The sequence below is a fragment of the Zophobas morio genome, unplaced genomic scaffold (genome assembly GCF_036711695.1).
Source record: "Zophobas morio isolate AGI-343-1 ecotype UQ-CSIRO unplaced genomic scaffold, CSIRO_AGI_Zmor_V1 ptg000021l, whole genome shotgun sequence".
NCBI lineage: Eukaryota > Metazoa > Arthropoda > Insecta > Coleoptera > Tenebrionidae > Zophobas > Zophobas morio.
The window spans coordinates 27620655-27642643 of record NW_026972126.1 but is presented as its reverse complement, the minus strand read 5'-3'; the positions used below and the strand labels follow the sequence as shown (position 1 = coordinate 27642643).

The following is a 21989-nucleotide window of genomic DNA, read 5'->3' as shown; positions in this document are numbered from 1 at the left end:
CATCGAAAAACTGGAAAATAAAAAAACCGAGAAATCGAAAAATCAAAAGATCAAGAAATCGAGAAATCAAAAAACTTAAAAATTCGAAAAATTGGAAAAACTGAGAAACCGAAAAATTAACAAATCGAAAAATTGAAAAACAGAACATCTAAATCCAGGAAGTCGAAAAATCGAAAGATTAAGAAATATTGAAAAATTAAAATATCAAAAGATTGAAAACTCTAAAATTTAAAAATCCAAAAACCGAAAAATCCAGAAGTCAAAAATACAAGAGCCGAAGAATTGAAATATTGAAAAATCCTAAAACTGAAATTTTTAGAAACTGAAAAATCGAAAAATCAAAAAAGTGAAGTCGAAAAATAAAAACCTTAAAAAATCGAAAAACTGAAAAATCAAAAACCCGAAAATTCAAAAAATTAAAGAATTGAAGATCAGGAAAATCGAAACACTCGAAGGTCAAGAAATGGGAAAATCAAAACATCGATTAATTGAAAAATTCGAAAACCTGAAAAATTCAAATATCGGAGAACTGAACTGAAAAATGGGAAAATCTAAAATTTTAAAAATTAAATAATCTAAAATTTAAAATCGAAAAATTGAAAAATCTAAAAAGTAAAATAATCGACACATCGAAAAATCCAGGAGTCAAAAATCGACAAGTCCATGAATCGAAATATGTATTGAAAAATGAAAGATAAACTGAGAATCTAATAACCTGAAAAATCCGAAAACTGAAATATCCAAAAACTGAGAACCTAAAAAGTCGAAAAATTGAGCAATCGAAAAATCCAAAAAGTGAAGTCGAAAAATCGAAACCTTAAAAAAACTAAAACATGAAAAATCGAAATATTAAAGAATTGAAGAACAGGAAGGAATATCGAAACCCTCGAAACTCCAGAAATGGGAAAATCAAAACATCGATTAATTGTAAAATCGGAAAATTGACAGTTTATAAATGCCAAATTTGAAAAATTGAAAAATCGAAAATTTGAAAAAACGACAATTGAAAAACAGAAAATCTAAAACAGGGAAGTCGAAAAATCGATAGATTAAGAAATCAAAACATCTGAAAAATTCGAAAACATGGAAAACGGAAATATCGAAGAACTGAAATGAAAAATCGAGAAATCGAGAAATCTAAAATTTTAAATATTGAAAAATTAAAATATCAAACAACTGAAAAATCTAAAATTTAAAAATCGAAAAATTGAAAAAACGACAATTGAAAAACAGAAAATCTAAAACCGGGAAGTCGAAAAATCGAAACATTTGAAAAATTGAAATATGGAAGAGCTGAAATGAAAAATCGAGAAATCGAAAAATCTAAAATTTTTAATATTGAAAAATTAAAATACTAAAAAATTGAGCGATCTAAAATTAAAAAATCGAAAAAGTAACAAGTCAACACATCGGAAAATCCAGAAATCAAAAATGGAAAAGTCGAAGAACAGAAATATTGAAAAATCCCAAAACTGAAATATCGAAAAATTAAAGAATTGAAGAACAGGAAAATCGAAACACTCGAAGGTCAAGAAATGGGAAAATCAAAACATCGATTAATTGAAAAATTCGAAAACTTGAAAAATTCAAATATCGGAGAACTGAACTGAAAAATGGAAAAATCTAAAATTTTAAAAATTAAATAATCTGAAATTTAAAATCGAAAAATTGAAAAATCTAAAAAGTAAAATAATCGACACATCGAAAAATCCAGGGGTCAAAAATCGACAAGTCCATGAATCGAAATATGTATTGAAAAATGAAAGATAAACTGAGAATCTAATAACCTGAAAAATCCGAAAACTGAAATATCCAAAAACTGAGAACCTAAAAAGTCGAAAAATTGAGCAATCGAAAAATCCAAAAAGTGAAGTCGAAAAATCGAAACCTTAAAAAAACTAAAAAATGAAAAATCGAAATATTAAAGAATTGAAGAACAGGAAGGAATATCGAAACCCTCGAAACTCCAGAAATGGGAAAATCAAAACATCGATTAATTGTAAAATCGAAAAATTGACAGTTTATAAATGCCAAATTTGAAAAATTGAAAAATCGAAAATTTGAAAAAACGACAATTGAAAAACAGAAAATCTAAAACAGGGAAGTCGAAAAATCGATAGATTAAGAAATCAAAACATTTGAAAAATTCGAAAACATGGAAAACGGAAATATCAAAGAACTGAAATGAAAAATCGAGAAATCGAAAAATCTAAAATTTTAAATATTGAAAAATTAAAATATCAAACAACTGAAAAATCCAAAATTTAAAAATCGAAAAATTGAAAAAACGACAATTGAAAAACAGAAAATCTAAAACCGGGAAGTCGAAAAATCGAAACATTTGAAAAATTGAAATATGGAAGAGCTGAAATGAAAAATCGAGAAATCGAAAAATCTAAAATTTTTAATATTGAAAAATTAAAATACTAAAAAATTGAGCGATCTAAAATTAAAAAATCGAAAAAGTAACAAGTCAACACATCGGAAAATCCAGAAATCAAAAATGGAAAAGTCGAAGAACAGAAATATTGAAAAATCCCAAAACTGAAATATCGAAAAATTAAAGAATTGAAGAACAGGAAAATCGAAATACTCGAAGGTCAAGAAATGGGAAAATCAAAACATCGATTAATTGAAAAATTCGGAAACTTGAAAAATTCAAATATCGGAGAACTGAACTGAAAAATGGAAAAATCTAAAATTTTAAAAATTAAATAATCTGAAATTTAAAATCGAAAAATTGAAAAATCTAAAAAGTAAAATAATCGACACATCGAAAAATCCAGGAGTCAAAAATCGACAAGTCCATGAATCGAAATATGTATTGAAAAATGAAAGATAAACTGAGAATCTAATTGGAAAAATTGAGAAACCGAAAATTTAACAAATCGAAAAATTGAAAAACAGAACATCTAAATCCAGGAAGTCGAAAAATCGAAAGATTAAGAAATATTGAAAAATTAAAATATCAAAAGATTGAAAACTCTAAAATTTAAAAATCCAAAAACCGAAAAATCCAGAAGTCAAAAATACAAGAGCCGAAGAATTGAAATATTGAAAAATCCTAAAACTGAAATTTTTAGAAACTGAAAAATCGAAAAATCAAAAAAGTGAAGTCGAAAAATAAAAACCTTAAAAAATCGAAAAACTGAAAAATCGAAAACCCGAAAAATCAAAAACTTAAAGAATTGAAGAACAGGAAAATCGAAACACCCGAAGGTCAAGAAATGGGAAAATCAAAACATCGATTAATTGAAAAATTCGAAAACTTGAAAAATTCAAATATCGGAGAACTGAACTGAAAAATGGAAAAATCTAAAATTTTAAAAATTAAATAATCTGAAATTTAAAATCGAAAAATTGAAAAATCTAAAAAGGAAAATAATCGACACATCGAAAAATCCAGGAGTCAAAAATCGACAAGTCCATGAATCGACATATGTATTGAAAAATGAAAGATAAAATGAGAATCTAATAACCTGAAAAATCCGAAAACTGAAATATCCAAAAACTGAGAACCTAAAAGTCGAAAAATTGAGCAATCGAAAAGTCCAAAAAGTGAAGTCGAAAAATCGAAACCTTAAAAAAACTAAAAAATGAAAAATCGAGATATTAAAGAATTGAAAAACAGGAAGGAATATCGAAACCCTCGAAACTCCAGAAATGGGAAAATCAAAACATCGATTAATTGTAAAATCGAAAAATTGACAGTTTATAAATGCCAAATTTGAAAAATTGAAAAATCGAAAATTTGAAAAAACGACAATTGAAAAACAGAAAATCTAAAACAGGGAAGTCGAAAAATCGATAGATTAAGAAATCAAAACATTTGAAAAATTCGAAAACATGGAAAATGGAAATATCGAAGAACTGAAATGAAAAATCGAGAAATCGAAAAATCTAAAATTTTAAATATTGAAAAATTAAAATACCAAAAAACTGAAAAATCTAAAATTTAAAAATCGAAAAATTGAAAAAACGACAATTGAAAAACAGAAAATCTAAAACCGGGAAGTCGAAAAATCGAAACATTTGAAAAATTGAAATATGGAAGAGCTGAAATGAAAAATCGAGAAATCGAAAAATCTAAAATTTTTAACATTGAAAAATTAAAATACTAAAAAATTGAGCGATCTAAAATTAAAAAATCGAAAAAGTAACAAGACAACACATCGGAAAATCCAGAAATCAAAAATGGAAAAGTCGAAGAACAGAAATATTGAAAAATCCCAAAACTGAAATATCGAAAAATTAAAGAATTGAAGAACAGGAAAATCGAAACACTCGAAGGTCAAGAAATGGGAAAATCAAAACATCGATTAATTGAAAAATTCGAAAACTTGAAAAATTCAAATATCGGAGAACTGAACTGAAAAATGGAAAAATCTAAAATTTTAAAAATTAAATAATCTGAAATTTAAAATCGAAAAATTGAAAAATCTAAAAAGTAAAATAATCGACACATCGAAAAATCCAGGGGTCAAAAATCGACAAGTCCATGAATCGAAATATGTATTGAAAAATGAAAGATAAACTGAGAATCTAATAACCTGAAAAATCCGAAAACTGAAATATCCAAAAACTGAGAACCTAAAAAGTCGAAAAATTGAGCAATCGAAAAATCCAAAAAGTGAAGTCGAAAAATCGAAACCTTAAAAAAACTAAAAAATGAAAAATCGAAATATTAAAGAATTGAAGAACAGGAAGGAATATCGAAACCCTCGAAACTCCAGAAATGGGAAAATCAAAACATCGATTAATTGTAAAATCGAAAAATTGACAGTTTATAAATGCCAAATTTGAAAAATTGAAAAATCGAAAATTTGAAAAAACGACAATTGAAAAACAGAAAATCTAAAACAGGGAAGTCGAAAAATCGATAGATTAAGAAATCAAAACATTTGAAAAATTCGAAAACATGGAAAACGGAAATATCAAAGAACTGAAATGAAAAATCGAGAAATCGAAAAATCTAAAATTTTAAATATTGAAAAATTAAAATATCAAACAACTGAAAAATCCAAAATTTAAAAATCGAAAAATTGAAAAAACGACAATTGAAAAACAGAAAATCTAAAACCGGGAAGTCGAAAAATCGAAACATTTGAAAAATTGAAATATGGAAGAGCTGAAATGAAAAATCGAGAAATCGAAAAATCTAAAATTTTTAATATTGAAAAATTAAAATACTAAAAAATTGAGCGATCTAAAATTAAAAAATCGAAAAAGTAACAAGTCAACACATCGGAAAATCCAGAAATCAAAAATGGAAAAGTCGAAGAACAGAAATATTGAAAAATCCCAAAACTGAAATATCGAAAAATTAAAGAATTGAAGAACAGGAAAATCGAAATACTCGAAGGTCAAGAAATGGGAAAATCAAAACATCGATTAATTGAAAAATTCGGAAACTTGAAAAATTCAAATATCGGAGAACTGAACTGAAAAATGGAAAAATCTAAAATTTTAAAAATTAAATAATCTGAAATTTAAAATCGAAAAATTGAAAAATCTAAAAAGTAAAATAATCGACACATCGAAAAATCCAGGAGTCAAAAATCGACAAGTCCATGAATCGAAATATGTATTGAAAAATGAAAGATAAACTGAGAATCTAATTGGAAAAATTGAGAAACCGAAAATTTAACAAATCGAAAAATTGAAAAACAGAACATCTAAATCCAGGAAGTCGAAAAATCGAAAGATTAAGAAATATTGAAAAATTAAAATATCAAAAGATTGAAAACTCTAAAATTTAAAAATCCAAAAACCGAAAAATCCAGAAGTCAAAAATACAAGAGCCGAAGAATTGAAATATTGAAAAATCCTAAAACTGAAATTTTTAGAAACTGAAAAATCGAAAAATCAAAAAAGTGAAGTCGAAAAATAAAAACCTTAAAAAATCGAAAAACTGAAAAATCGAAAACCCGAAAAATCAAAAACTTAAAGAATTGAAGAACAGGAAAATCGAAACACCCGAAGGTCAAGAAATGGGAAAATCAAAACATCGATTAATTGAAAAATTCGAAAACTTGAAAAATTCAAATATCGGAGAACTGAACTGAAAAATGGAAAAATCTAAAATTTTAAAAATTAAATAATCTGAAATTTAAAATCGAAAAATTGAAAAATCTAAAAAGGAAAATAATCGACACATCGAAAAATCCAGGAGTCAAAAATCGACAAGTCCATGAATCGACATATGTATTGAAAAATGAAAGATAAAATGAGAATCTAATAACCTGAAAAATCCGAAAACTGAAATATCCAAAAACTGAGAACCTAAAAGTCGAAAAATTGAGCAATCGAAAAGTCCAAAAAGTGAAGTCGAAAAATCGAAACCTTAAAAAAACTAAAAAATGAAAAATCGAGATATTAAAGAATTGAAAAACAGGAAGGAATATCGAAACCCTCGAAACTCCAGAAATGGGAAAATCAAAACATCGATTAATTGTAAAATCGAAAAATTGACAGTTTATAAATGCCAAATTTGAAAAATTGAAAAATCGAAAATTTGAAAAAACGACAATTGAAAAACAGAAAATCTAAAACAGGGAAGTCGAAAAATCGATAGATTAAGAAATCAAAACATTTGAAAAATTCGAAAACATGGAAAATGGAAATATCGAAGAACTGAAATGAAAAATCGAGAAATCGAAAAATCTAAAATTTTAAATATTGAAAAATTAAAATACCAAAAAACTGAAAAATCTAAAATTTAAAAATCGAAAAATTGAAAAAACGACAATTGAAAAACAGAAAATCTAAAACCGGGAAGTCGAAAAATCGAAACATTTGAAAAATTGAAATATGGAAGAGCTGAAATGAAAAATCGAGAAATCGAAAAATCTAAAATTTTTAACATTGAAAAATTAAAATACTAAAAAATTGAGCGATCTAAAATTAAAAAATCGAAAAAGTAACAAGACAACACATCGGAAAATCCAGAAATCAAAAATGGAAAAGTCGAAGAACAGAAATATTGAAAAATCCCAAAACTGAAATATCGAAAAATTAAAGAATTGAAGAACAGGAAAATCGAAACACTCGAAGGTCAAGAAATGGGAAAATCAAAACATCGATTAATTGAAAAATTCGAAAACTTGAAAAATTCAAATATCGGAGAACTGAACTGAAAAATGGAAAAATCTAAAATTTTAAAAATTAAATAATCTAAAATTTAAAATCGAAAAATTGAAAAATCTAAAAAGGAAAATAATCGACACATCGAAAAATCCAGGAGTCAAAAATCGACAAGTCCATGAATCGAAATATGTATTGAAAAATGAAAGATAAACTGAGAATCTAATAACCTGAAAAATCCGAAAACTGAAACATCCAAAAACTGAGAACCTAAAAAGTCGAAAAATTGAGCAATCGAAAAATCCAAAAAGTGAAGTCGAAAAATCGAAACCTTAAAAAAACTAAAAAATGAAAAATCGAGATATTAAAGAATTGAAAAACAGGAAGGAATATCGAAACCCTCGAAACTCCAGAAATGGGAAAATCAAAACATCGATTAATTGTAAAATCGAAAAATTGAAAAAACGACAATTGAAAAACAGAAAATCTAAAACCGGGAAGTCGAAAAATCGATAGATTAAGAAATCAAAACATTTGAAAAATTCGAAAACATGGAAAACGGAAATATCGAAGAACTGAAATGAAAAATCGAGAAATCGAAAAATCTAAAATTTTAAATATTGAAAAATTGAAAAAACGACAATTGAAAAACAGAAAATCTAAAACCGGGAAGTCGAAAAATCGAAACATTTGAAAAATTGAAATATGGAAGAGCTGAAATGAAAAATCGAGAAATCGAAAAATCTAAAATTTTTAATATTGAAAAATTAAAATACTAAAAAATTGAGCGATCTAAAATTAAAAAATCGAAAAAGTAACAAGTCAACACATCGGAAAATCCAGAAATCAAAAATGGAAACGTCGAAGAACAGAAATATTGAAAAATCCCAAAACTGAAAAATGAAAGAAAAACTGAAAAATCCCAAAACTGGAAATATCCAAAAACTGAGATCTAAAGAAACGAAAAATTGAGAAATCGAAAAATCAAAAAAGTGAAGTCGAAATATCGAAACCTTAAAAAAATCAAAAAATTGAATAATCAAAAACCTGCAAAATCGTAAGATCGAAAAATTGAATAAAAAGTTAAGTGAAAAATCCCAAAACTGAAATGTCCAAAAACTGAGAAATTAAAAAATCGAAAAATCAACAAAGTGAAGTCGAAAAATCGAAACCTGAAAAAATAGAAAAATTGAAAAACCAAAAAACCGAAAAATGAATCAATTGAAAAATCGAAATATTTAAAAATCGTAAAATTGCAGCGAAAAACTGGAAATCGAGAAATTGAAAAATTGAGAAATAGTAAAATCCAAAAATTGAATAATAAATAGGAGTAAACCGAAAAGTCCCCAAACTAAACTTTCGAAAAACTAAAAATTGGAAAGTTGAGACAGCAAGAAGTTAGGATGTGTATCAGATCACGGATCATGACTTATAAATCGAATCGTTTCCGAACGCTTAGAGTCGACATTAGCCTGAGTGCACTCTGGTCTGTAGATCAAACAAGTTTTCAGACGACGAACTGTAATCCGTGTGACCTGAATTAAAATGAAGGAAACAGTAATCAGCTTGTAATATTCTGGTAAATCTAGCGTCAATTTGTCGAAAGTAAAACGCGTCGTTAAAAATATTATGACATTTTTTCTATTGTAGTTAATTTTATTCCTAGTTAGAAACAAACACTGTTGCCAACATAAGTCGAGGAGTCCTCAACCGTCATTTAATTTAAACTATGACGCTTCTCTATGTTCTCTGGTATTTATCTCGTTGTTTATTTATGAAATTCATTTGAAATAAACATGGTATAAATTTAAACAAAAAGTATGTAGATAAGAATACGTGAATTTTAAATTAAAAAATAGTGCTGTCGAGTTGTGGACATTTGAAAGCAAAATTTGACAAAAAATGATTGGATTTTTAGTGTCGGCAACCAGCAAAACGAACCCAGATAGAACAAATTTTTTATGATAACGAATTCGTTTTTATACATTTATTGTGTCAATTATTATGTTTGAAACTGGTCGATTTGGGGTTATATAATTAAGTCTGAAAATTTGAACTTAGCGCGGCGTGCCCTCTATCCACCAGACGCTAAACCCACATCGCCACTTGCTAGAGTCACCTTGTACGGGACTTGGCGAAAATAATCGATCAGTGAAGGTCCGAACGCGAAGGCGGAAAGTATAGAGGATCTCTAGGTTCGTAATTTTTCCCGAAATTATCATTTTTCAAACTAATACATCCATCCAAACCACGATTATAAAATAATCACTGCATTGCACCCCCACGTCCCGCAAAAATCCCCCATAAAATTCACCCATTGGTTACATAACACCCCAAATCCAATTTTATCCAGCACAATCCATCTCGTGCCGCAAAAAACCCACAATTACGTGTCAAAGCCCCCATTTTTTCGCTCTTGCACACCTAACCTTAACCTACAAATCGGCGGTTACATAACCCCGTTGCCACTCGGCCCTAGTCTCCCCTAACCTCAATTCCTTCCACCCTTAACACATCCTTCATGACTTTCTTATCACAGAGATCCCCCAATTTTTACCAGACTCCGTGAATCACGTGCATGACGTCACCGTTAACCCAAAGTCCAACATGGAATTTGCCTAACCTCTAGTACCCAACACGTGGACACGATTGCGCTATCTTGTTACATCAGTATCACATGATCACTGCATTTAAATTAATTGGCGTGTGTGATTGCAGCTTAGTGGTTCAGTGAAGAGACAACCATGGGGGTACCAGCTGGTGATGCCGAGAAAGGAAAGAAATTGTTCGTACAGAGGTGTGCCCAGTGCCACACTGTGGAAGCTGGGGGCAAACACAAGACCGGACCGAATTTGCACGGGCTGATTGGCAGGAAAACGGGGCAGGCGGCAGGGTTTGCGTACACCGATGCGAACAAATCGAAAGGTAAAGTGGCACCCATTGGGGCTCTCTGTACAACAAAAGCGCCCTTTTTTAATAAAAGTAGTAAAATGTAAGGGTAAAACTCACCCCCTTGTCGGTTTTGGTGTAAATTTTGCCGGGTTTTAATTGTGGCGCGACGGCCATTTTTCTAATTTGACGTTTGGCGTTACCAACCCATTGTCTTTATAAAACGTGACAATAAAAAAGAACCAGTTATACTAGTAACACTAAACTTTTAATTAATTTTTGGACAGGTTGGCAACCTTGAAACGTGTGTTAAATTTCCTTTGTCGGCAAATTAACAACATTACTCTCTTAACTGTAATTCAAATTACGCTAATTCGTGTTAATGAGATTATAAAAACATCACTTTCGTTACTCAGTGATAAGCATGACGTTTTTATCACACTGACGTAATTCTAGTACCACTTGACTGAAATTGTGTTGGCGGAACTTCACCCCCAAAATGTCAAAGTTGTCAAAACTGTTTTTTTTTCAGGTATTACATGGAACAAAGACACTCTTTTTGAGTACCTCGAAAACCCCAAAAAGTACATCCCCGGCACGAAGATGATCTTCGCCGGCTTGAAGAAACCACAAGAACGGGCAGATCTCATCGCTTACTTGGAACAAGCGACGAAGTAGACCGTCACCGCGCACCTAAAGTAGAAATTACGACTAGGGTTTTTAATGTTTGAAACATTCGTCGATCGTCGTAATTTTTATTTTAACCAATCGTATTAGTAGTAATTTGTCGGAGTACGGTTTTCATCACGTGTACGCAATGAGACAAAGTACTTGTACAAACTAGCCAATTTTCCTTAAATTATTCAATTAACCATCTTCATTGTAACGTTGTACAGTAATCCATAGGTAACTTATTTGATTTGTGATTGTTTTATCTGTTTCACGTTACCACTATGTTAAGAAATAAATTATTTCAGTCGTTTTGGGTTTTTCAAATTATTAAAACCAACTAGAGTGAAGTTGTATATTTGTTGGCGTGGCGCTAGCGTCACACCTGGCGCGTCACAATTTTGACGTTTATATTACACGACGCCATCTGCGTCACAAAAAACTTAAAAATGTAAGGAATTTGAATCTCGGACACGTTTTTGCCGTGGCCACATAACCTACAAATATCTTTGTAACTGGACCAACTCGGCTTTTCGGCGACTCTTGTTACTATGGTAACGGGACCCAACAATGTGCCGCACGACGTACAAATAAAAGCCTGTAACAAACTAGAGTCAACACTTGTATGACAAACGTTACAAAACATACACTTGATTTATCTGAACAATGTAACAACCTATCCTGGAGCAAAAACGACGCCCCGTGACTGATCAACGAATCACGCTCCATCTCCCCGAAACGAACACCCCCTCCTCGCTTTCTCCCTTTCAGGGGTTGGCGGGTTAGAATGTCGTTAGGACCAGTGGAACGCACCTGCCACTTATCTGAAACCATGTGCCGCAACCTCTGATAGTGAACTATACCGAAGAAGATTTGTGCAGTCAATTCTCGCCCGTCGATCCCTGAATACATGGTCTCCGTCCCGTAGTAGTTGTACCCTCCAGCCTCCAACAGTTTCCCGAAATAGTCAATCGCTGTGTCATCTTCAGTGAATTTAAACGGGGTAGCGTCATGGACCAATCCGTGCAAAGCGGCTGATTTTCCAGCCATCACTTCGATCATCATAGCGATGGTCATCCGCGACGGAAACCCATGAGGGTTGAAAACGATGTCCGGAACTAACCCGGTTTCGGTGAAGGGTAGATCTTCCATGGGCCACTTTTGCGAACAAATGCCTTTTTGACCAGCGCGACTAGCGAATTTATCACCGACAGATGGGTTTCGCTACAATTATGATTTTGTTTGCCGCCTACTTTTTCTAGTCACACGTACTATACTTACGGGAATCCTGAAAGTGACGCACGCTGTCCGATTCGACGTTTCGAAACTAGAGCACATCTTCACGCTGTCCACAAAACACTCTTCTTTGCCGTGAAACTTGACTACTTTGTATTGGGATTCGTCTACGCTGTAGTAACAATAAAAGGGTTCTCCGTCCTTCATTCGTCTCCCGATGAAGGGTAACCCATCGGTGTCCAGAAATTCCACCAAGGTGGGTTTTTCCGGGTCTCGACAGAAGTACGACGACGAGTGTTCCAACATCGCGAATTCGGTTTTAAAAATCGAACCGTGGGCGAATCCTCGTTCGTCGGCGGCTTTATTTATAATCATAGCGTCCTCCATATCGTAGCCCTGGAACTTGTGGGTTAGATGGGTTAACTAATCACTAATAGGTTTTACCGTGTAACTAATAACCGCCACTATTGCGTTAGTACCCATGGCGAAGTCATCAAGTTTGATGTTGTCGTAGTGCACCGGGCGAAAAAGCGGCGATCCTGGGGTTTGTAACCTATAGAGCTTGGTTTCTGATTGTAGCGGCCAGTTCAAACACGGAGTACCCATGGTTTGTTTACCCATTTGACACTGGTACATGTTACGCGGTGACTGATTACAATCCGGCATCGGAATAAGTTGGGCCAAATTCGACAGGAACGTCAGTTTAGACAGTTCCATATGGGTAGTAACTCCTGAAAGACGGGTTTCAGTTCACCAATTTCCCAAAACCTCACTACTCACCCTTATAAAATTCATCCCCCGACACACAAATATCCATATAAACCTGTTCGAACGTCCCCACGAACTCCACCTCCTTCAAAGCCAGGTTCATCACAGGCCTCATCATCCGCGCGGGTCCCGTAAACAAAAACAACCCCGGGAATTGACCACTAACTTTCAAAATCGGGACCAAAACAATCTCCAAAGTGTTTGGTACCTCTTCACCTTTAATTTTATACAAGCGCAACTGCTCCACTAATTTCGGTGCCAAATCCTTCTTGACGTAACCAAGAACCCGTCCGTCAAGAACCACGACATAGTTCTGCCCACCGGTGACATTTTTAACGGCAACCATACCCAATTTCGTCAGAATTAAGGGTACATTGTCGACTTTTTTGGAATCGGGGATGTCCGTGACAGAGCAGTTCGTGGTGAGGTGGTTCAAAAGCCCGCACGGACTCCCGTCGGGGGTATGCACGGGACAAATGAACCCCCAAGCGTCCGGCAACAACTGTCTAACCTCAGTCGTTCGCATCTCTTGGAAAAAAGCCCCCCGGTGAACCGCCTTGAAATGCGACATGTAGCGCATACGATTTATATTTTCCGCGACTATTGTTAACCCTTTGTCTTGCATTAGACCTAGTCCCGACGTGCTGTTTAAATTTCCCGTGGCTAGAAAATTCCCGAAGGCGTGTTCTAACCCTCCCGAACGTTTAGCGGCTTGGAGGATCTCGCTTTGAGTGAGACTCCCGTTGCTATTACGTTTCATTATATTGTATTTTAACCCGATTAGCCAGTTCTGGAGTTTTTCTTTAAGGATTTGTTGGTATAAGTGGCCTCCTAGGAGGAGTTCTTGCATCATGACGGCATCAGCGCCCTCCGCTTTGCAACGATCCTGCGCAAAAACGAATAGCTTTTGTGTCATGAATACCAACATGTTGAATTTGTCTTCTGGTTTGTTTAGGTGGATTAGGACGCATTTTTTGAGGATGAAATCGGCGATTTCTGTGTCGGTGTACCACTCGGGACACTCGGTGAACTTGATCCGGAACATTTTGCCTAAGTAGGATTTGCAGTCGTCGTGGGTGTGAAGATTCTCGACGTGGAGCAGACGTAGCATGTTTTGAACACAACTAAATTTAATTGTTGGCGACTGATTACAAAAAAATACTTACTCAACGTAGTAGGAGTCGTGTTGGTAGCCCTGAATCAGTTTCTGATAAATAAATTGGTCACAGTAGTCACACAGACACTTCATAATTAGAACTAAAGGCGTATAATACAGGTTTTTCCTATAACTGAACATCAATTTCGCGCTTCCGTCGGTCACGAAGTGTAAAACGTTATTCTAGAACGACAAAATTAACAAGTGCCAACTTAATAGACACGAAATTAAAAATTACCGTAGCTGTTTGGTCTTCTTTCACACACCTGATTGTCACCCCACAATCAGAAAACAACGACCCTCTCATCTTCCAACCCCCTCTACGAATAGCGATGGGGTAATTTCGGCGCGTCATCAACAACATTCGGACTAGTCTTTCGTGACCTTTGACTATAAAGTAGCCCCCCCATTCGTCCTCGTGCTCGCCGTGTTTAACCAACTCTTTAGGGTTCATCACATTCAAGTGACACTTATTGGACTAAAACCCTCCTTATTATAGTAAAATTCAACTGAAAATCACTGAAACTTACTTTAACCATGATGGGCAACTCTCCCATATCTTTATCAAAGGGTGACTGCGGCACCCCATTTATCGCCCAATGCACTCTAGCCAAAAAGCGCCCTTTGTAAGTGGCAGCCTTTTGTCGACACTCGGACGGAAAAATTTTCATGGTTTTGACCCCAACGGTGCCCAGAGGGGCCAACGGACAGCTCAAACTACCATCCACTATGGAAAGTTTGATTTTGTCGCCGTTGAGGGTAAATTCGATGGGGTTTAAATTGGCGATTGCTTGGTCTAAACCTTTGTTAATCATGTAGTTGAAACTGGTGACATGGGGCAGGCCTAATTGTTGCAACAGCTTAAAATTTATTTAAAAATAGTGTGGTTAGAAATTCAATAACATAACCTAAAAAAACACGTGTTTGGGGGCTTACCGGGTTTGGCTCTGAAGCTGGCTCGCCGAAGTTGCCTTTGGTTAAATTGGAAAGCGTCGGTTCTTGCAACATTTTAATAACTATAGTCGTTACAACATTAAAATAAATTAGAATCACTACTGTACTGACAGTCACTGAGCACGTGCGTACGTGGTGTGCATGCAACCAACAATACACTAACACTGAAATTAGAAAGTCAGTTTTGACAATGTTGTCGCTTGAAATGTGACTATGGCCCCTATAATCGAAACTAGCTCCACATGGAGTTCCAATTTCAAACTAAACCTAGCCATGCTGAGTTACTCCACTGGGTTAACCATCCCAAGACTGGCAAGTCCACTTCTTCTGAGAACTAAAATTGGGTTACTTCTTTTGGTGCCAGTTCAGCTACTAGTCATGTTTATTATCACGATTCCTTGCTTGTTTATGGAACTGGCTTTGGGACAATATTCCAACAAAGCGGCACTCAATGTGTGGAATATGTGTCCAGTTCTTAAAGGAATCGGGATATGTAGCTTTGCCACGTTCATACTATACCAAACTTACTACTTTTATCTCTGTACTTGTACCCTATCTTTTGCGTTTTTGTCTTTGACGAGTAACCAACAACAATGGAAGTCGTGCAATGGGACTTGGAATAAAATCAATTGCTACACTTTGCGTGATAATTACACTAGAAGATTCGAGTGCAGTCAGAAGTATAACAGAGACAAGTGTGACAAAATGCAGTGGCAGTCAAGTATAGAACAGTTTTATTTCTACCGAATACTGAACATTGATGACGATGGTTACGTTGGTAAAACCACTGTACTGAGTTTACAATCGTTCTAAGTCAAGTTTTAGGTACCCCGCAACAAGAACTTCTCATTTTTGCATTAGTAACGATAATTTTGCTATTTTTTGCAAATTATGGGGGACCGAAATCAACTGAAAATTTCTTGATTGTTTTAGCAATAATTCCAATCATCCAGTTAATGATTTTGTTTTTCACACCTCTCACGAAGAGCAATGTTTCATTAACATTGAACTATTTGTTCAAACACTTTGATACAAGACAGCTCAAAGATATCAAAGTTTGGTCTACGATTATAGAACTGTCGTTAAGTACATCTGGTTTAGGGTTTGGGGCTTACATTACTCTAGGAACACATTCTTCTTTCCGAAGCCCCATTCATCTGAAAATTGTCGTCATAAGTCTGTTGACTTCTTTATTCACCATTGTTTACACTATCACGTTACAGAACTTCCTCGTGTCGCTTTGTCTACACAGTAAAATGCTGAGTGAAGACTTTCTTAGTTTGGAGCAAGAACTATCAATGCCTGATGCTGCATTTTTCTTAGAACATAGTCCGCGTTACTGGATGGTCATGTGGCTGTCGAACTCTTACATGCTCGGTACTAACCATACAAATTTTAAATCAACTACTGACCGTTTTAATTCCAGGTTTACGTACTCTGATAGTGATGATGTCCGTCAACACAGAAGTCATCTATAGCTCCATACCAAACATAAGAAAACGTCACAACTTTTGCGTTTTCCTTTTCTGTTTGCTATTCTACAGCGGAGGGATTTTTTTCGCCACTAGAATCGGGTACTTCGTGGTCAAAACCATCGACAAAATCATGAACGAGTTCATTTTCATTATTCTAAACACTTTTAATTTGGTCGCAGTGGTATGCTTCTACGGGTTGCGAAAATTCAGAGACGATGTTCACTTCATGATCGGAATACGATTTTCGGCTTACTCGAACGCTCTCTACATTCTTAACCCTTTGCTTCTAGGGTCACTACTAATCTACAACGTGTACAACTTCTACACACACAAGGTCGACGTGAAATTTCCGTGGATGCGTAGTCTCGAAATTTTTTTTCTTTGGTTTATTCTTGTGGCTGTTGTGTTTTATTTTTTTGTCTACTTGGTCTTGGTCGTTTTGGGGAAGAACTTGCCAGTTTTCAAACCGGCAGCTGATTGGGGCCCACGATATTCGACTCTGGTCAAGAGCAGAAGAATGTTTAAGGCGTACAACATGGCGAAGGAGTATCTTTACCGGCAGGAACGTTTCCGGCATTTGAGGGAAACCAACGTGTGAAAAAAAAGCGGACTAACTTTGACATTTATTTAAAACATTACAATAAAATATTTTCCACAACTGAGCATGAATATCACAATCTCTCCTTAATACTGAAATAAACCCTGTAATAGCAGATTAAGTTAACTAAAATCTTGTCTATTTCGTTGTGTGTTAATCTAAAGAAAGGGTTAGTGGATAGAAAAAGGACGGTAGAAGCATCTAACTAATAGAAATTTTTTGATTGGACTTTTTAAAAATTCAAGTATCAAAGAACCGGGACTTGAGCTTTAGAATAGTTATAAAAAATGTCTAATGTCTAAACACTGACATGCTCTATGATTTTAAATATGGGTGCGGAACGGAGGACGACTTCTGCTGCATCGAGTCGGTCTAGCTCATGCAAACTGGTTATAAGAGCACCTGCGAAAGACTTAAGTGACTGTCTAAACTAAAAAGGTACTACTATTACCTATAGAACAATCGGCGGTTGTGAGTAGACGCATGGTGTGGCTGGAATGTTGGGAGTCCAGAGCTGCTATTTTGTCTTGGCAGAGACCCAATCGGAGGGCTAGAAGACACCAATCGCGTCCGTGAGGTTCCGGAGGGTCCAATAAACCGCAGAGTTTGAGTTTGACGGGAGATGAAAGATCTTGGATTCGTAAAGCGCAACCCCAGTGGATATTTCCAGCCAACTCCATCTCATCTAGGAAAGAACTGTGACCAATCGCCTCGTCGCACCCAACACTTACCGAACATGATCATCTGGACGATCGTTTCTTGACCGTCGATGTTTGGATTGTACAGAGCTATGTCAAGAGTCGACTCCGCTTCCAACATAGCAGCGGTGATAACGTCCGGCTGGTAACAAAACGGAGCTCCCGAGTGTTTCTTGAGTTCGAACGGACTCAAAATGTGCTTCTCCACCAACAACCCTGGACAAACCCTCAACAGTGCTTGATTAACAGTTTGCATGATTTGTTCCAAAAAATAAAAACAATATTGCGACGTATGATTTGGTCCCCTTATTTTTATTTCGATATATTGTAAAGCCACTTCGTCTTCTTCGAGAGTGATCAGACTCTCTAACTCCGAGTTGCACAACTTCGACCCCAAGTGCCACTGATACAGATCGGTATCGCTGTCATTGTTGCTATAGTTGGCTAAAGTCGCTCGACGCAACTCGACTTGGATATGCGGGAAAATCGATTTGAACAAATGGTACGTTCCCGGTGGGGTGTATAATCTTATACCACCGTACTGCGCCCCCTGGGTCGAGTACCTCGGGTCTTCGGGATCCCACAACCCTTCTATCGTTTCTGTGTGGTTGTAAATCGGAAATTCGTATTCGATCTCGCCGTCGATGTCACACTGAAGACACTCGTGTTAACGTGGTACCTCCGAGTGAAACTATCTCACCTGAACGCAAACATCCAAAGCTTCCAGTAAATCTAAGGCCCCTAAAGCGTCACACTGATTGAAACTGGCTTGGAAATCGTCCGTCGTATACACTCCCGTCACTCTGGCATGCAGGAAGAAATCAACAGAGAAAAGCTCGCCTAGAAGCTGCAAGCCTAACCAAGACACAGATATCACAACTAAATCCTGAATGCAGAACACCTCTCCCATGTAGTGCAGCTGCTGCAGCAGCTCCTGGATGTGGTGATCCGAAGCGAGGATGTTAACTTGGCTCCGTAACAACTCGGAGAAAGTCGATCGCGACAAAACCGGAAACTGTTCGTAGTCCCGCTGAAGAGGACCCAACCAAGACAACGTAGCTTCCAAAAGCCCCGTCCAACTTCCCACGGTTTGCTACAAGAAACTGACATTACGACGGATTTACTCTGAAAACGAAAGCACTCTAGCATCTAACAGTGCCATCTACATCTCTCTGTGGACATTGAAACGAACACGCATCAGCTTAGTACCTTAAACACTCGGCTTGTAACTAAATTGTACGATCCTTTTTTAACAGTTAAAAAATCCTGCGAAAAATCTCAGTTACTGAAGAAACACTGAAACAGAGAGATGGACGCAAGGTACAAGTACCTGGAGGCACTCTTGTTTCAGTTCCGACATGGTCGATTTGAGCTGCTTGAAAGCGTAAGAAGCAGGTACATTGGTATCCATTATGACGACGCTCGACATCAAATTAGGTACGTGGGGGAGTAGCTTTTTCACGGTTTCGAGGGTTTTTTGGGCGTCGGGACAAATCCATTCGCCGTTTTGAGTCTTCACAGCGCGCGTCATGTCCACGTGGGTAGCGACCAACAGGATTTGGCCATATTCCGCTACAAAACATCATCACTTCTAAATCTTGTCGTAAAATAAGTACCATACATGAAGGCAAATCCGCGGGTTGACGCACTAAGAGAAAATTGAGCCAGAAACACACTTGTTGGACCTGAATGGACGGCGAATCTTCCAGAGAAAACAAAACCAAAGTCAATGAATGAGGAGAAGGCCACAAAAAGTGGTGGTAAATTGGAAAATAGTTTTCTTGACCTGAGAATTCCCAAACTGTCGCTTCGCCGACGCTTGATATGTCCAACTACAACGACCAACTCAATCTCATTCAAAATTTCAACTAAAGTGACTCACGTTTTGTACGTTAATTCCATTGGTCGACTGGTAGTTACCACTGCTTTCGAAACTCAAGGAGTTTTGTCTGGACGTCACATCCATCTCGATTTGGCTGTTGATGGGTGACGATGGTCGTGCTACAAAACCACAATTAACATCATTCCATCCAAACCAATCCAAACTTACATTTGTTGCTCTGCAAAGAACTCGATCTTCGAAACAGCGAACTAAACAAGCCTGCACATAACGACTTGACGAGAGAAGTCTTCCCCACGCCGCAGTTTCCCAAAAGCCGCAAAGACAACCTCAGCGCTGGTTTCGAAGTTGGAACTAGCTGACGCGCTAAAGTGTCTCTTTGTCCGGTGACCCTCAACCTATCCAACAACTCCGCTATGTTATTATGACCATATTTCAAAGCAGTGATGTCAGCACGAATGTTATCTGAGTTGCGGATGTCGATATTGCAACCCGCTGCACACAAGCATCTAGAAAAAACCTTCTAGATTTGCATCAACACTCTATGGGGTTTACCGGACGACGTGAATGTGGCCATTTTTCGCAGCTAGATGAAGCGGCGACAAGCCTTTAACCGTCAAGACTTCAACGCTGCAACCTAAGGCGCATAAAGCGTGCACCACATCCAGAAGCCCCAGACTACAAGCTATGTGAATAGGATAATCTCCATGCTGGAACAAAACATTGAACGAAAATTCGTAACCACCCGATTTCTCACCGAATCTTTTATTTCAAAGTCAGCACCAGCATGGAGAAGTAGATGAACTATTGCTGTATTTTGCTTACGCAGGGCCAAATGCAGAGCCGGATCCGGTCCCGTATCTAAATCGGTCCCGCTTTCGATCAAATACCTACCGGAAAAACCCAGTCAAGGTCTACCCAAACTGACGCCAAGTATACCGACCGGACTTGTTCCAAAGAGCCCCGACGAGCTGCAAACTGCAAAGCCGTGTACTCGAACGACTCCCGAGGACTATACGAGCAGCCTCTGCTTAATGGTGTGTTCATTTTAAAACGTAAAATTAGAAAGCTTCAACAGACTGTTAGTTTGTAAATAAAACAATGACGTGGTGTTACCTTTCGAAGCGGTCTGTGGCAAGCCCTGGCCCGACTGGAACAGTCGACTGGCCTTTGTCCCACTCTTCATTCTAAATTAAACAGTGTTTTTATCACATTTTCCATGGAAACTTAAATTAAGATACGACGGTGTTATCTCTGCGGAAAACATCAGCTGATGACTGATCGATATTTCGCGGGGGTGGAAAACAGAGGAAAACGCCGACGTTATAGCTTGATGGGGCTTTTATTTGATAGATAACATAAAAATTTCGCTTTACGATAATGAGGGACGCGGAAATTGGGGCTTGTGGGCGGCGCGGAAAAACATCATTTTCCAGAGGCTTTCCCGGAGAAGCGAACTTTCCAAAATTAGAACAGGAGAATCTAGATGGCACCCTGGGTAATAATTTAACTAGGGGAGAAGAACCAGTCTTGACCACCATTAAAAGTTAATTTGGCACTTTGTATGTAGTTACATCATAGTAACAACAAATTTGTGACAATGTTACATAACATTAAGTTCTCCTGTAACATAACTGTCATACTTACAAAAAATAAGTATTGAACAAAGAAAATACAAACAAAAAGACATAAGATATAAAGAAATAAAACATAAATAGATCAAAGAAACCTGCGGTAGTTTAGGTTGGCGACTACCAGGTGTCGCGTCCAGGGTTGTTTCCAGCCATATCACCAACATGACCTACTCTAATCGTTTTGTAATCGCGCTATATTCAACCTCGCATCATCCGAACACAATATCCTCCTTTGGCAAGTTGTTATGATTAATTTGCACAATTGATACCCGTTCCGAGAACCGTCAAGATCACTCCTTTTCCATTACAAAATTCAAAACGGATCGATTTAATCATCGCTCATTTAGAATATTTTCGCAAGTAACGATTGTATGAATTCTCAAACAATATCGAAATTAATCAGTTCGAAATGGTTCCGAGAATCTCGGTATCGACGCCACGGGTGGCAACGATTTTTTCGCATATTGCCTATAAAGCGCCACGTGATCCAGGACCGTAATGACCTCCGGAGACGCGATGGCCTCTTTAAAGGAGACTCCGGCTATTTAAAACGCATTAAAATAAGAAATGACGCTGTTGAGGCTGTGCATACATAAAATACGTACGGTATGAAATAACATGTAATTTGTTTTCTTGGAAGATCTCAAATGCCAAACGGAATTAAAAGCGCTTCCAGGAACGGCATTCAATTTTATGTTACGAAATCCACTTTGAGATAATCTGAATGCAAACGACGCGGGATTTAATGTCCATCGGTGCTTTGTTTTTGACGGTAAGCGGAAAAGACCTCGGGCGGTAAGTAAACTTAGTAAACATACCGGGAACGGAGGTTGAGGAACTTGGAGAGGAGACCGTTATCGGACGATTTTTTTATTCAATTTCGCCGACACTTTTTCTAGTCGTGCGCAAAAAACGCGAATTATTTATATTGATTCTTATTAATTTCGACAGAGATTATTCCGCGAAACGCTTTCGTCGACACTGCGAAC

At 36.1% G+C, this 21989-nt stretch overlaps 4 protein-coding genes across 5 annotated transcripts; 2 read left to right on the top strand and 2 right to left on the bottom strand.

Annotated features, from left to right (window-relative positions):
- Nucleotides 1-9173: 9173 nt before the first annotated feature.
- LOC135132833 (cytochrome c-2) lies at nucleotides 9174-10953 on the top strand. The gene is made up of 3 exons (XM_064061045.1): nucleotides 9174-9278; nucleotides 9802-10008; nucleotides 10505-10953. The coding sequence occupies exons 2-3, from the start codon at nucleotides 9828-9830 to the stop codon at nucleotides 10648-10650; spliced, it is 327 nt and encodes a 108-aa protein (XP_063917115.1). The 5' UTR covers nucleotides 9174-9278; nucleotides 9802-9827; the 3' UTR covers nucleotides 10651-10953.
- Nucleotides 10954-10982: 29 nt separating this feature from the next.
- LOC135132828 (DNA-directed RNA polymerase I subunit RPA2) lies at nucleotides 10983-14902 on the bottom strand. Its single transcript, XM_064061032.1, has 9 exons — nucleotides 14738-14902; nucleotides 14332-14661; nucleotides 14040-14279; nucleotides 13812-13984; nucleotides 12658-13769; nucleotides 12322-12608; nucleotides 11923-12273; nucleotides 11290-11865; nucleotides 10983-11239 (listed from the first exon to the last, which is right to left on the bottom strand). Exons 1-9 carry the CDS (start codon nucleotides 14807-14809, stop codon nucleotides 11021-11023), a joined length of 3360 nt encoding a protein of 1119 aa, XP_063917102.1. The 5' UTR covers nucleotides 14810-14902; the 3' UTR covers nucleotides 10983-11020.
- A 66-nt stretch (nucleotides 14903-14968) lies between these two features.
- LOC135132832 (sodium-dependent noradrenaline transporter-like) lies at nucleotides 14969-16845 on the top strand. Its single transcript, XM_064061044.1, has 3 exons — nucleotides 14969-15533; nucleotides 15581-16132; nucleotides 16182-16845. Exons 1-3 carry the CDS (start codon nucleotides 14969-14971, stop codon nucleotides 16826-16828), a joined length of 1764 nt encoding a protein of 587 aa, XP_063917114.1. The 3' UTR covers nucleotides 16829-16845.
- LOC135132829 (death-associated protein kinase 1-like) lies at nucleotides 16842-20769 on the bottom strand. Of its 2 annotated transcripts, XM_064061033.1 has the most exons (13): nucleotides 20483-20769; nucleotides 20310-20435; nucleotides 20124-20256; nucleotides 19922-20076; nucleotides 19577-19875; nucleotides 19409-19527; nucleotides 19148-19358; nucleotides 18857-19098; nucleotides 18736-18792; nucleotides 18227-18619; nucleotides 17560-18178; nucleotides 17280-17513; nucleotides 16842-17230 (listed from the first exon to the last, which is right to left on the bottom strand). In XM_064061033.1, exons 2-13 carry the CDS (start codon nucleotides 20411-20413, stop codon nucleotides 17127-17129), a joined length of 2670 nt encoding a protein of 889 aa, XP_063917103.1. In that variant the 5' UTR covers nucleotides 20414-20435; nucleotides 20483-20769; the 3' UTR covers nucleotides 16842-17126. The 2 variants fall into 2 exon arrangements, with proteins under 2 accessions (XP_063917103.1, XP_063917104.1); XM_064061034.1 differs by lacking the exon at nucleotides 18736-18792.
- Nucleotides 20770-21989: the final 1220 nt, after the last annotated feature.

Excerpts from the sequence above, each read along its gene's own strand:
- LOC135132833 (XM_064061045.1), top strand. The coding sequence starts at position 9,828 with ATGGGGGTACCAGCTGGTGATGCCGAGAAAGGAAAGAAATTGTTCGTA. Across the intron at positions 10,009-10,504 it reads CGATGCGAACAAATCGAAAG|GTATTACATGGAACAAAGAC; the intron begins GTAAAGTGGCAC and ends TTTTTTTTTCAG.
- LOC135132828 (XM_064061032.1), bottom strand. The coding sequence starts at position 14,809 with ATGTTGCAAGAACCGACGCTTTCCAATTTAACCAAAGGCAACTTCGGC. Across the intron at positions 13,985-14,039 it reads AAGAAGACCAAACAGCTACG|AATAACGTTTTACACTTCGT; the intron begins GTAATTTTTAAT and ends TTGTCGTTCTAG. Across the intron at positions 12,609-12,657 it reads GGGGGATGAATTTTATAAGG|GAGTTACTACCCATATGGAA; the intron begins GTGAGTAGTGAG and ends CCCGTCTTTCAG.
- LOC135132832 (XM_064061044.1), top strand. The coding sequence starts at position 14,969 with ATGGCCCCTATAATCGAAACTAGCTCCACATGGAGTTCCAATTTCAAA. Across the intron at positions 15,534-15,580 it reads TGATGACGATGGTTACGTTG|GTACCCCGCAACAAGAACTT; the intron begins GTAAAACCACTG and ends GTCAAGTTTTAG. Across the intron at positions 16,133-16,181 it reads GTCGAACTCTTACATGCTCG|GTTTACGTACTCTGATAGTG; the intron begins GTACTAACCATA and ends TTTTAATTCCAG.
- LOC135132829 (XM_064061033.1), bottom strand. The coding sequence starts at position 20,413 with ATGAACACACCATTAAGCAGAGGCTGCTCGTATAGTCCTCGGGAGTCG. Across the intron at positions 19,099-19,147 it reads ACCCGCGGATTTGCCTTCAT|CGGAATATGGCCAAATCCTG; the intron begins GTATGGTACTTA and ends GATGTTTTGTAG. Across the intron at positions 18,620-18,735 it reads TTACAAGCCGAGTGTTTAAG|CAAACCGTGGGAAGTTGGAC; the intron begins GTACTAAGCTGA and ends AGTTTCTTGTAG.